Source organism: Elgaria multicarinata, chromosome 13 (genome assembly GCF_023053635.1).
Source record: "Elgaria multicarinata webbii isolate HBS135686 ecotype San Diego chromosome 13, rElgMul1.1.pri, whole genome shotgun sequence".
In the NCBI taxonomy this organism is placed as follows: Eukaryota; Metazoa; Chordata; class Lepidosauria; order Squamata; family Anguidae; genus Elgaria; species Elgaria multicarinata.
In genome coordinates this window covers 27967499-27981047 of record NC_086183.1, presented here as the reverse complement: position 1 = coordinate 27981047, position 13549 = coordinate 27967499, and the positions used below count along the sequence as shown (strand labels likewise).

The 13549-nt window shown below is 48.8% G+C and overlaps 1 protein-coding gene across 1 annotated transcript in view; it reads right to left on the bottom strand.

Annotated features, from left to right (window-relative positions):
* Window positions 1-12364, bottom strand: part of ATP1A3 (ATPase Na+/K+ transporting subunit alpha 3) — a 32763-nt gene extending 20399 nt beyond the window's left edge. Inside the window, exons 1-7 of the mRNA XM_063140365.1 lie at window positions 12150-12364; window positions 5289-5417; window positions 5044-5103; window positions 3807-4010; window positions 3562-3675; window positions 1854-1988; window positions 1145-1262 (exon numbers count right to left, since the gene is read on the bottom strand). Coding sequence (XP_062996435.1) covers window positions 1145-1262; window positions 1854-1988; window positions 3562-3675; window positions 3807-4010; window positions 5044-5103; window positions 5289-5417; window positions 12150-12155 — 766 coding nt within the window. The 5' untranslated portion in view covers window positions 12156-12364. The remainder of the gene's footprint in view (window positions 1-1144; window positions 1263-1853; window positions 1989-3561; window positions 3676-3806; window positions 4011-5043; window positions 5104-5288; window positions 5418-12149) is intronic.
* Between the last annotated feature and the right edge of the window lie 1185 nt (window positions 12365-13549).

The following is a 13549-nucleotide window of genomic DNA, read 5'->3' as shown; positions in this document are numbered from 1 at the left end:
CTGGGGGGAGAAGGAATTACGATTAAGTTAATTCAGGTCTGTGGTGTATGTAGGCCCCATTATTAAACCTCCAACCTCGAGACATGCACAAACACACGTTCTAAGGTGTCCATGTGCCCTACTTTAGGGAGAACAGTCCTCTATTTGAAAATCTTTCAGAGGGCAGTCCTCTATTTGAAGGCATTCACAATTTGAAAGGCTGTCTGGTCCAAGTTCAGTTTAAAGGACTGAACTTGGAGCTTTGGCTATTGGGCGGTATAAAAAATGCAATAAATAAATAAAATTAATAAATACAGGTAACCCTTGGAAGGGAAAGCAGAATCTTTGAAATTGCTATCAACAGTTAGCACCTGGACGGCAGACTGAGAAGGCCTATAGGTCTACTCCACTACATTCAGATGAACTGTGTTTCTATTTAAATCATAGCCATTATTTCTAAATTTGGATCACATCAGCTATTAATTAGTGTATGCAAATGTTATGCAAATCCGTAGCAGCTTTGTGGGGAGAGATGCATTTCTTCTTTTGAACATAAGAACATCAGAAGAGCCATGCTGGATCAGACCATGGGTCCATCTAGTCCAGCACTCTGTTTATACAGTGGTCATCCAGGGACCAACAAATCAGGATATGGTGCAACAGCATCCTCCCACCCATGTTCCCCAGCGACTAGTGCACACAGGCTTACTGCCTCGGATACTGGAGGTAGCACATAACCATCAGGGCTAGTAGCCACTGATAGCCTTCTCCTCCAGGAATTTATCCAAGCCCCTTTTAAAGCCATCCAAATTGGTAGCCATCACATCTTGTGGTAGTGAATTCCATAGTTTAACTATGCAATGTGTGAAGAAGTCCTTCCTTTTATCAGTCCTGAATCTCCCACCACTCAGCTTCATGGGATGCCCCCATTGCGTTCTAGTATTTTGGAGAGAGGGAGAAAAATGTCTCTCTATCCACATTCTCCACACCATGCATAATTTTGTACCCCTCTATCATGTCTCCCCTTAGCCTCCTTTTTTCCAAGCTGAACAATCGCAGCTCTTGTAACCTTCCCTCAGAGGGGAGATGCTCCAGACCCTAGATCATTTTAGTTGCCCTTGGGGCGATGCGCAAGTGGCCATCTTAGCCCAACCTCTGGCCGCACCTTCTACACAGTTGGTAGAGAAGAAAGTGATGTTCCTGGTCTCCAGAGGGTTGTCATGGGTACAATCAGGTGATCGAGTCTGTGGCTCTGATTCACCAGTCAAGGAGGAATTATCCACCTGGAGGGAGAGAGAAAATGCCACACATTTAGTCCACTAAAATGGAACAAATGTAGTTAAAACTTTGCACTTAGTTGATCTCACGATTCATTGAAACGTGTAAATTCGTGTGTCGGATTTTAAGATTCTCAAAGTTGGCGTGTTAACAGCAACAAACATGAGGGTCACATTCTGAGATCCTCGTGTTAGTTGCTGTTTACATGCAAACTTTGACTTTCAGAATAAATTCGAATGTTGGGTTATAGACAAGAGCTGCTTCACACTCTACAAAATCAGGGCAAGTTGGTGTGGCAGTGAGGTGGTGGTCAGCGGGAAAACAACATGGAGTCAGGGTTAGCACACACACACAAAACATGCACGCTGTGGTACTGATCCGGGTAACTTCCTTCTCCCACAAGCAAAATCCCAACCATGGCATTCAAAGATATGGCGTTCATGTTGTTTAACCCTGCAGTGATAACATGAACTCTCCATTTGGTTTGGATGAGAACAAGAGAGAACTTTTGGGAAGTGATGCAGCACTAGAGGTTCCAGAGCTGCCTGCTGAAAGCAACACAGGTCCAACACTGGAGGTAAGTGTCAGGGCCTCACCTTGCAGCCATGGGCTGAGATGATCCTTAAGTCGGCTGGGACCCTGTCTCCTCCTTTCACCTCTACCAGATCGCCAACCACCACATCTTCAGCATTCAACTGCATCTTCTCACCTTCCCGGATGACCAGGGCTTGCTACGGGATGAGAGAGGCAGGCTCAGGTAGATAGGTAGACATTCTGGGTTCTCAGCTACTGGCTCACTTCCCCTAAAACACATCACCTTAGAGCATTGTCTCCAAGAGGGACGGAAGTAATAGGGTTATCGTTCATATGATAACGATTCATCAAATATGTAGCACTTCCAACTTGCAAAGGTCCTGCTTCTAATGGTGTCCGTCTGCAATTCTTAATGAGTCCTCTCATCCACTTCACAAAACTCTCTGAGGTAGTGCAACACTCTTTTCCCATTTTACAGATAGGAGAGCTGAGGTGACTTAGTCAAAGCCAGTGGGGGTCAATTAATCAATGGGTTAGGATTTTAGGAAAGGAAAGGAAAGGAACCTCTCGTGCAAGCACTAAGTCATTACTGACTCTTGGAGGGACACCAGCTTTCGTTGACGTTTTCTTGGCAGGCCTTATAACGGGGTGGTTTGCCGTTGCCTTCCCCGGCCGTTAATCTGTATCTAAATCTAGGATTTGAACCCATGTCTAAAATTGTTATTTTAATATTGTATTGGTTTTATATGCTCTTTTAACTAATTTTATGTATTATATTTTATTTAGTGTTGTTCCCCACCTCGATCCAGAGGGAGAGGCGGGTTATTATTATTATTATTATTATTATTATTATTATTATTATTATTATTATACAGTGGGTGTAGCATAAATTTCCTGTAGCACAATACCGCTAGTGCTTGCTGGCATGAAGAGTTTTCCAGGGAAAACTGGCACATCAGGTTGGTAGTGGATAATGCCCACTGTCTACCAGAGATTTTTGAACTTGCACCTATGGATTTTGGTTCTGCTGTATTTCTCTATGGACTAACACCCTTTCTTATCTTCATGGGAGAGAGTGCTTGAAAGATTTCTAAAGAAACCACAATTTCTTCTACACTACCATGCACCTGTACTGAAGTATGATGCTGATGTTGACCAGGTTCACATGTCACGGCCAATTCCAGAGCCATGCAGCAGTGACTTTCAATCAACTGTAATCATGATGCCTGAACCTGGAACTCCGGGTTTTTAGGAGCTAAACAACCAACAGTTAACAAACAATTGCCATGATTTGTTGTTGGGTTAACTCTGGGTTGTTTAACCACTAAACAACCCAGAGTTCCTTGTTTTGGATGTAACGATAATAACCCAGGAATGGGGCATTCTTGGGCTGATTGAAAGCGGAAGCCTTCAAACCCTGGTTATCTGGTATAACACAGTTTTACAGGTTCAACCATTACAAGGCTGCAGCCTCCCCCCCAACCTGATGCCTTCCAGACATGTTGGGTTCCAACCCCCATCATTCCCAGCTAGGTTGATAATGGTGGGAATTGTAGTCCAACACAGCTGGAGGGCACCAGGCTGGGGGAGGCTGTAATATATGGCTGTTGCACCATGTCCTGTCTTGTTGGTCCCTGGCCAATGGCTGGTTGGCCACTGTGTAAACGGAGTGCTGAACTAGATGGACCCTTGGTCTGATCCAGCAGGGCTCTTCTTATGTTCTTATGCTTAACAACCCTATTCATATATTCCTTCCTCTTCATTTCATACCTGGGGCACCATGTTCTTGAAGGACTCCATGATCTTAGAGCTTTTGGCTTCTTGATAGTAGGAGAAACAACCGGTGATGATGACAACAGCAGCCAAGACAATACCAAGGTACAGCTGTAGGAGGGCAGGAGCAGAGACATGACATTGGTGCATCAGGAGCTGCAAAGAATTGCCCTGCCTGGCCGGCCGGCCGGCCTACCGCCACCAGCAAATGCACTGCAGCAGACTGATGTTCTAACACTCACATTGTCCCCTGCGGGGTCGTCCTCTGTCCCCGCCTGAATGCCATAGGCCAAGAAGCAAAGGATGGCGCCGATCCACAAGAGGATGGAGAAACCCCCAAAGAGTTGGCGGCAAAACTTCACCCATTCGGGAGTGGTAGGAGGCGGGGTGAGTGCGTTGGGGCCATCTCGGGCCAGGATCTCTTGGGCTTTGCTGTGGGTCAGACCCTGATGAGGAGACAGGAAAATAAGGAATGCATCCATGCCCCATGGCAGAACCGACTGACGAAGCCCCACATCCCTCCATCCTTCCCATACAGCCTAATCCTCCCCTTCTTGCCTGTCACAGTTCCTGCAGCAACGAATTCCTTAGGCTCTTCAGGCACAATCCTATGCATGCTTGGACAGAAGAAAAAAAGTCCTACAACTCCCAACATTCCCCAACCAGCATAGTATAGCCGGCTGGGGAATGTTGGGAGTTGTAGGACTTCTTTTCTGTCTAAACGTGCATAGGATTGTGCCCTAAAAGGCCACTCACACACACACACACACACACACGCAGATGGGAGACCCAAAGCCATTCTAACTTCAATTGAATTGCATTGCTAAGTTTAAAACAAAAAACAACTCCGCACCTTGGATAGTTCCTTTAGAGTTCTGACTGGTTCTGACTGAAGTCCAGAGCCACTGACATTAGAGCCACCAGCCTCCGCTGGGGTTTCTTCTCCCCTGCCCCCAATTCTGAAAGGTTGAAATACCTCTCCTAAGGGCTTAATTAATAGCAGTAAGAGCCTTAAGCTACAACATGCTTCTATTTTCAGCCCAATGCCTTTTGCCTTTGGTTCCGCCCCTTTGCCTTAAGCCCCACCCACTTCTGGAATCTCTCTCTCTCTCTCACGTGCACACACACACACACACCCTCCATCTTCTCCAAAACAGAATTCAACCCTCAGGCTGAAAGCATTTCCCTGCCCATGTTGTAACGGATGGACTCAAAGCTCTGAATAGTGCCATGTTTTTTCCAAAGATGAAACTTAACTACCACCAGCCAATCTGTTCTACACAGTTACTACTCCAGTCCCCTTGCTGGCCATCTTTGCCAGCCAGCTCTTCGCCCCATCCATGTACTTTCAGCCCAGGTTCACGGTACTATAGAAGGGGCAGGCTTCTGCATTTAGCCCGACCCATCCCCAGCCTGTGTTGAGAGGGAAAAAAACTAGCCCCACAGGACGGGGAAATAACTCCGACTGGGTTTCCTCACCTGCACGCAGTCTGTGTTGTATTTCCGGCACACCTCCTCAATGGACATTTTGTGCTCAGTCTGAAGAAACACAAAGAGAAGAGTGAAAATTAGGGCATCTCTCCACGGTCTCTTTCAGGGGGCCCTCTCTTCCACCCTCATAAAGTCTGCTGCTGCCAAATTAGACACACACACCCCGACAACCACCACAGCCACCCCCCTCCTGGCCAAAGGCACCCACCCACCCCAGGCCAACCATAGCTCACCATCGCCACTTCCTTCTTGAGATCATCCAGATCCCGGACCTTCTGCTGCGCTTTGCTCTTCTTGGGTGAGGAGTTCTCATCGTGTTTGTCTTGCGTGGTTGCCACGCGGTAGCTGTCTGAGCGCCCATACTGCATGGCGGAGAGAGAAGGAGAGGCGAGGGCGTTAAATGGGAATGAGGTGGGAGAGTCACTTCCCTGGGCTAGAGTTTCCCAACACCAAGCATTCCATATAGACCATGTACTGGGAATAACATGACATAGAATTGACTAAGCCATCTCCCATAAGAAATACTAGTTCTGAAAGTTTTACTGTGTAGACATGTTTGGAGCAAAATATATACATCATGGGGTGTACCCCAATGCAGGCAAAGCCCACCCCCTAACGATCTCGGTATGTAAGTGGCTTCCTCTAAAACTCAAAGGTTCAAGAGTCCTGATAAGACAGGACTTTGACAACAGAAACCTTCTCCCCTGTGCAATCACTGAGATGAGGGCCATGCTGGCTATGCATGATGGGAGTTGTAGTCCAACACATCTGGAGGGCATCAAGTTAGGGAAGGCTGCCATAAAATAAGAGGGGCGAGGCCTTCTTTGGTGGATACCCTCCAATTAGAGCAGTATGACAATGGAACCAATGACCTAGGGAGGTTGTGGGCTCTCCCACACTAGAGGCCTTCAAGAGGCAGCTGTCAGGGATGCTTTAAGGTGGATTCCGGCATTGAGCAGAAGGCTGGACTCGATGGCCTTATAGGTCCCTTCCAACTCTACTATCCTATGATTCCATCCCTTTGAAGATTCGCCAAAGTTTGAGCATGAACACATGAGCACAATTCTTTTATGGAATGCAGCACTACGAGATGTAATGTTCTCCACTAGGCTGAATGGTGTTTAAGAAGAAATGGACAAATTCATAGAGGACAACGGCTCTTAGCCATAACAGATAAAAACGTGGAACCTCCATGTTCAAAAGTAGTATACCTCTGATTACCAGATACTGAACAACATGGAAAGGCTCTCACCTTCCTGTTTACTTATGAACTTCCACAAGTTTGACTGGCCACTGTTGGGACAAAATGCTGGATTCTCTAGGTCCTTCTAAATGATCCAGCAAGACCGTTTTTATGGTCTTAAACAGGCACCAGACTAAAACATGAATACGATACTTTTATTTCCATGTTTCGTTTTGTTTACTGATAGGCTTTATTGGATTATGGTTTTTTAGTGCTGTCGTCTCTCTTGAAATCCAAATAGCTAATTACAGCCATTTCTTCTTCTTTTAATTTGTGGCTTCCTTTTTAGCCCACTGGCCGGAGATGACAAGGCAATCGGCTGATTGGTTTGATCGCCATGGTTTAGCACACCAGAAGGAGATGGGAGACGGCCTGCTAGACCTTGGGAGGGAAGCGGTTGCCCCAGAAGAGAGGGCATCACGCTAAATTGTTGACTAGGCCATAGCTTAGTGGCACCTCCTTGGCATCTCAATTTAAAGGTCAAAAGGCTACCTCAGGTCGAAGGACCAGGAAAGACCTCTGCTGTGCTAGAGGCAATATTGGGCTAAACAGACTGATGGCCTGATCCAATATAAGGCCCTGTTGTATGATCATAGAGCTGCCTATTTGATGGGCAAAGGACCTGACCCTCCTCAATTCCCCCAGTCCCTACATCCACATGCACACTGCTGCACATGCAGATATTCTCATCCATACCTGCCCAATGGATAGGCTGTGCTTTCACAGGGCAACCTGTGTAGCAGCACTCTGCCTGCAATATCCATGCCACCAGCAGGAACGCCACTTGTTCTAGATGCAGAGATCCAGCCTTGGGAATCTCACAAATTTCCCTGACGTCTCTCTTTTAGAGGTATTCTATTATCTTTTCCATATCTTTTAGCAAAGAGATTTGCTAGATGAGGGTTGCCGGTGTGTTCCTCACACTAGAAAAGACTATTCCTAGGAGGCTGCGAACTTAGAGGTAGCCCTTCCTGGCTTGGCTTATCCATGCACCTGTTTGGTTCTAGGTAAGTTTCCATCTGGCCAGGGGGAAGAAGACACCCTGCAGCCATTCACAGACAATAATTTTTCAGAGGCTTCCTGCCGTTCATTTTTTTTCCATTTTCCACTATGGTCTCTGATCAAACAGGTTTTGTAGGTTTCTAAGGCACTTGAAAAACCTGCAAAACCTATTTATAATTTATTTATTTACAATATTTATAGAGGCTGTGCAATATCAATATTCTCCGGGCAGTTCACAAAATGTGTGTTGTTGTTTTGCTCTGCGCCACAGCAGGATAGGGAGGAAAAACAAACCTGCGTACCACAAGTGAAGATGGTTAGAAGTGTCTGAAAGCTACCATCTGTACCGAGCCTCACACCACCTTCCTTCTCCTGGCCCCTAACTAGAAGAAGACGCATCCAGGACTGAATAGGGTCAGAGAGGGTGGGCAGTTCTGTACAAGGGAGGGGATATGTTGGCTATACACAGCATGAAGGCATCGGATGTGCTTCCATCTCTGAAGTTAATCAAGATGGAGTCTGGCTACTAACTGCAAGGGAGGAAGGATGGGATATAAGTTTAAACAGTACATTTTCTGTCTAGAGGCCCCAAAACGGTATTTGAGGACCTTGACTGACCTTGAGATGCCCTTCCCAGCACAGCTATGTCAGAAGGCCAATGTGACAACCTTAGGCCCTGATTCACATCTGAAAGCTGGGATCACCTTCCTGGGGTTGATCCAGGAATGGGGGTAAGTACACAACAGCCAACCCCATTCACTCTGTTCCCGTGGGAATGCCTGGCATGATATAAACCTTGGTCCAGAAGCTGAGATCTTGGGAAAGAGCTGTACACGTGCTGAAGAACAGAGTATACCAACCTCAGCTATCCTTAGATATACAAATGCAGGTTACAAGTTCATTAACACACACAAACACACACACACACACACACTGATGGTTACGTTTACAGATAATCACATTAAAGATGCACGTACCAAGGCTCTGCACATGCAAATCACAGAGGAAGGAAAAGGGGTGCACAATCAAAACCCTCCAAAGCCTTCCTTAATGCATGCTCAGGTATGCGCTTTGCTCCCCTCGTTGCAGAAATGTGCAATCACTCACATTCACAACTTCATATCCACATTATACATGCGCAGCAAAGTTGCACACGCCAAATTCTATCCCATTATTACGTGATGGGGGGAACTGCGGACTGAAAAAGATTTTGGGTCCCCTTAGAGCGCTGGGATCGGACCTGGGGCGATATGTGTGTAATGCAATATCCCCCAAGTAAATTACGTGTGCCAATCTGTGGTTTTTCATTAGAGGAAGGACAGTTTAAAAACTCTGCAGTTATACATCCCTTTGCCCCCTTTCCAATCCCATGGGGGGCGGGGAGGACGTGGTGCACTGCAATACAGAGAAGAAGAAGAAGAAGAAGAAGAAGAAGAAGAAGAAGAAGAAGAAGAAGAAGAAGAAGAAGAAGAAGAAGAAGAAGAAGAAGAAAGCATTTCGCATGTCCAAGTTATACAAAAAATGGGGGAATCAAGAAAGGGGGATCCCCCCCCAAACACACAGTCCTCACTGTGGACAAAGCCCCCTGGAAGATTATGGGTTATTGCCTGACATATAGGGCTGGTGCGAAGCGGGGTGCCTGGCTAAAGGGATCTCGGGGGCACTGCACCCCACAAGGCTCTCGTTGGGCCTCCCCAGTGCCATCAGGACTGTCCACCACCCCCACATTCTGCAGCGCTGCGACACGGAAGGAAGGGAGAGATCCCTGGCGTGGTGCCAATGCTGCAGCAGGACTCACCAGCCGCAGAGCCCCATGCCAAATGGGGAAGAAGAAGAAGAAGAAGAAGAAGAAGAAGAAGAAGAAGAAGAAGAAGAAGAAGAAGAAGAACTCCCCCCAACCACATTTTCTTCTCCTAAGAGAGAGTCTGCCTGCTTTTGCAGGGCTCCAAAAGGAATCCGTGGGAAGGGGGCAAATGGCTCAGGGTGACCCAGCTAGGATGAGACAGATGAGCATAAGGCTGGCTTGGGCAGGGGGCGGGGGCGGGAGGGGAGCGTGTCTTTCCCTGGTAACATCAGAACCTTAGAAATCCATTGATCACAGGGATTTCCTTTCCTCAAGGCCTGGCGCTCCCATAAGCCAAAACTCATTTTCTAGAGGGAGGGTGAATCTTGAAAGTAAGGTCAGGGGAGATTTTTCTTTTCTTTTTAACCTCTCTTTAAATTAGATTAGACAAGGCCCAGAATAAAACTCCCTCTCCATCTCTCTTTCCACCCCCTCTCCCTGCAATATACACCCGGGCGCTCTCTTTCTCGCGCGCGCGCTCTCATCCCTTCTTTCCTCTCCTCCCCCCCCCCCCCCTTTTGCTGCAGAGACTTGCTGGCGATAGAAATTGCTTCTCCTTATCTGCAGACACCAAATATAGGAGGCAGAAAAGGGGAGGGGAAGGGAGGGGGGAGGGAGCAGTAAGAAGCAATGGGAGGAAGAGGCTAGGAAGTCATCCCTCCCTCCCCCTCACTTTCTCTTCTAAGGAAGCTTAAATAATGGTGGTGGAGGGGGAAGGGGGCTTCATCCTCTCCCCCCCACACACACACTGAGAACCCAGATCCTCTGGGTTGCCCCATGCCTCAGCATTCCCCCTCCCAATATCCTCTTTCTCCCCCCTCTCTCTTTCCTTTTCTCTCTCCTTCCTGCTCTTTGCAAGGTTACAGCTGCTGCAATGATGTCCTCTCTCTTCCTCTCTCTCTCTCTCTCTCTCTCTCTGATGCACCCCTCCCTTCTTGCTAGAAAGAAAGGCGGATTAGCTGCTCCCTGGCCATCTGTTCCCCCCCTCCTCCTCCCCACCGCCCCGCCACACACAAGCCCTGTGCTTGTCTCTTGACACCTTCCCCTCCCTCCCTCTCCCTCTCTCTCTCTCTCCTTAGCCCCCACCCCACCCTCTCCCAGTCCGGAAAAGGACCTTTCATCCTTAGATTTCCCATTTGTTCGCAACTTCCTCCTCCTCTTCTTACCCGAGGGAAGCACGCAGGAATGTATTCGTCAAGAACGTTATTGATCGTGTCGCAATGACCCCACCATGGTTAAAGAAGCCTTCCCACAACCTGGCGCCCTACAGAGGTGTGGACTACACGTCCCATTATCCCGGGGGGGAAGAAGGCAGGGGACGATGGGACCTGTAGCCCGACACATGTGGAAGGCGCCAGCTTGGGGAAGAAGACAGGGCTAGAGGGCATCCTTGTCAAAAACCACAGGGTGCCCCCCCTTACACACCCTCTGTGTGCCCCCTATGACCTCCAGCATCCCTTCCTAGAGACTGGGTGGGGGGAGGAAAAGGGGGAAGATGACCTTGCTGTATTCATTCATCTGTCCCTGCACTTGGGTGTCCCAGGACTATATTGCTAAGAGAGGGGAATGCAGCTCCTGCCTTATGCTGCCGCAGCCTCCACTGGCGTCCGTCCCTTCCCCCCCCCCCATAGGAGACAACAGCTCCTGAATATCAATGAGGGGGGAAACAGCGCCCCCGCCCTCCCCTTTGCACTGTCTCCGGGTGGCTTGCTCTGCTTCCTTTTTCATGCCTCTCTATGCACTTTTCAGTCCCTTTGATGCGCTCTTCTTTGCTTTCTCCATCATCATCATCATCATCATCCCCCCCCTCCCTCTCCTTCCCCGTTCCTTGCATGTTTTCTCTCCCTCCAACACAGTGACTCATCCTTCCTCCTCCATCTATCCATCCCTGGCTGACATTTTGTCACCCGTGGGGATGGAGAGATTTCCCCCCAGCCCGGCCATTTTCATGTCAACTCTTTCCCCGATGCAATATTTTTTTTAGAAAATCCTTCTCCCCATGCCCCAAAAGATACCTAAGCCTTAAACAAACAAACAACACCTTGCTGAGGTGCCCCAATCTCCAGGCACCCCCTTAAAAAAATATGAAAGAAGACGTCCGTAAAGGTGAGTTCCAGTCCCTATGACTTTATCACACATCACCACCACATAATGTATCCCACCATGCATTCCCACATGCATGCAGACATATGGCTCTTCCAGTGTTCCCTAGAACTGAAAAGAGGGATGTTAAGCTTTTATCACTGTGGAGCTAAAAATATTTCCTGAGCTGCTTGAAGCAGGTCCAACATATCCAATGAAGAAGGGGAGAGGGGACGAAAGGGCAAATTAAAGAGGTTCGGGGTGCATCTCCTGACACCCCCCCCCCCAAGGACAAGGGATGTGTTGCATGTGCATATGGAACAGAGGGGAAAAGAAGGTTACTGCCAGGGTTGGGAGGAGGGAGAAGGGTGCTACATACGGGTACCAGCTCCTCAGTTGCAGAGGGACACACACACACACCATGCACAGGCACATATAGATACATGCCACACGCCACAGGCACACAGTGTCAAAACACCCGGTTGGCAACAGTGGGTTAAAAGGGGCACACACGGGTTCCCTGTGGAGCGTGGGGTCTGCAGATATTGCTACCTGGGCACAGAATCCCCCCTTCCCCCGTACATGATGTGCAAGTGGACAAAATTCTAGGGAGATAGACACGGTGTGTTCAAGGCCATGGGGGTGGGAGAGATGTGCGCATAGCTAGTCGTACAAAGGGATGGGGAGAAAGAACATAGATCTGCCTTCTCCTGAGCATGCAATCACAAGCACACACGCAATGCGGATGTGGACCCGTGGCTAGAAGACCCTGCGCACCACAAGGGCAAAGAGACGTGAGTGCAAAACATGCAGAGGGGTACAGATATCTGCAAATGACAGATACTCGAGTAGACCGCGATCAGGGCGTTTCCGCCTCCGTGTCATTCAGTGCATGGAGAGAGAGAGAGAGAGAGAGGTACTTACCCCCATTTTGGCAGCTTTGGCAGCTCAGCCTGGATGATCCAGACTCTCCTGGGGATGGCTGGCTAGTAGGCAGGCAGATGGATGAATGGATGGATGGGGAAAGAGAGAGAGAGAGAAAGACAGAGAGAGAGAGAGAGAAGGGAGCTGCCTGCGCCCCCAGCCAGGGATGCTGTGCCCAGGGCTGCCAGGCGAGGAAGGACGGGACTGGGCTTGCTCCTGCTTCTGCTGTCTGAGCCAGGGCAGGCGCAGCAGCCAATCAGCAGCAACTCCCCCCCCCCCCACACACACACCCCAGCCCACCAGCAAGCTCCACCTCTTTTACTGCAGAATTCACCTTGCCCAAGGTGGGGAGACAGGGGCAGGCAGGCAGGGGATCCCCACACCTCACCAAGAGAACCTGCCAAAGTCACTGATGGGCACCCTGAAACTCATAGACACACCCTCAACACACACACACACACAAATGATTGATAAGTTCCACAGTTTTGTTGCAGCCCCCAGAGAAACCCAGAGCCACAAACTATTGTCATTGTCTCACAGCTGAGCTCACCACGGGCCTCCCCCATAGGTGCCCACGCCAACCTTTGGATCCAGACTTCCCCAAGACACAGAGCATCACATGCCAGACGCTCCGAGACCACAATGCACCTTCCCGACCACACAGAAGAGAGAGACCCATTGATTCTTAATAGGCCTAACCCCACAATGGTCAAGCAGATTTATACACACACCAGAACTTCCCTGATTTGATCATTCTAAGCTTCCAATCCAGACAGCCCCAACCTCGAAACTACAATTCCCCCCCATAAACACACACACACACACACACACAACCTACATAGGGCACTCCTATGCCACAGCAAAATAAGTTAGTACACACACACACCTTAATTGCACCGCAAACTAATTGGATTTCCCTCGCCCAAACTAAGAGAACACTTAGGGTCTCAGATTCAATCCCCAGTATCACCAGTCAAAAGGATTGGCTAACAAATAATGGGAAAGGCCCTTCCCTGCAAAGCTGCTGCCAGTCCGATCAGAGACAGTGCACTCAGGCTGGATGGAGCAATGATCTGATTCAGTAGAAGGCAGCTTTATAGGCACTGTGGGAGCGGTCACACAGGACTGCACAATCTAGGAGGGGAAATAAGCGATAGTGGCATATTTTCCCTCTGTGACCCTGAGAACCTGGTCGCCGGAACACACACACACACCTTGCTAAGGGTGAACAGGTGCAGAGTCCTGGGCCAAATCAGGCCCACCCAGAGTGAGGGGTGTGATGGAAACAAATCTCACCAGTATGCCCATTGGAGGGGGGGCATGGGCTTTTGCCCTCCTCCCTTTACTCAATTCTCAAACTGGCCCTCCAAGGAAAAAATAGTTGCTGACTAGAGACTTAA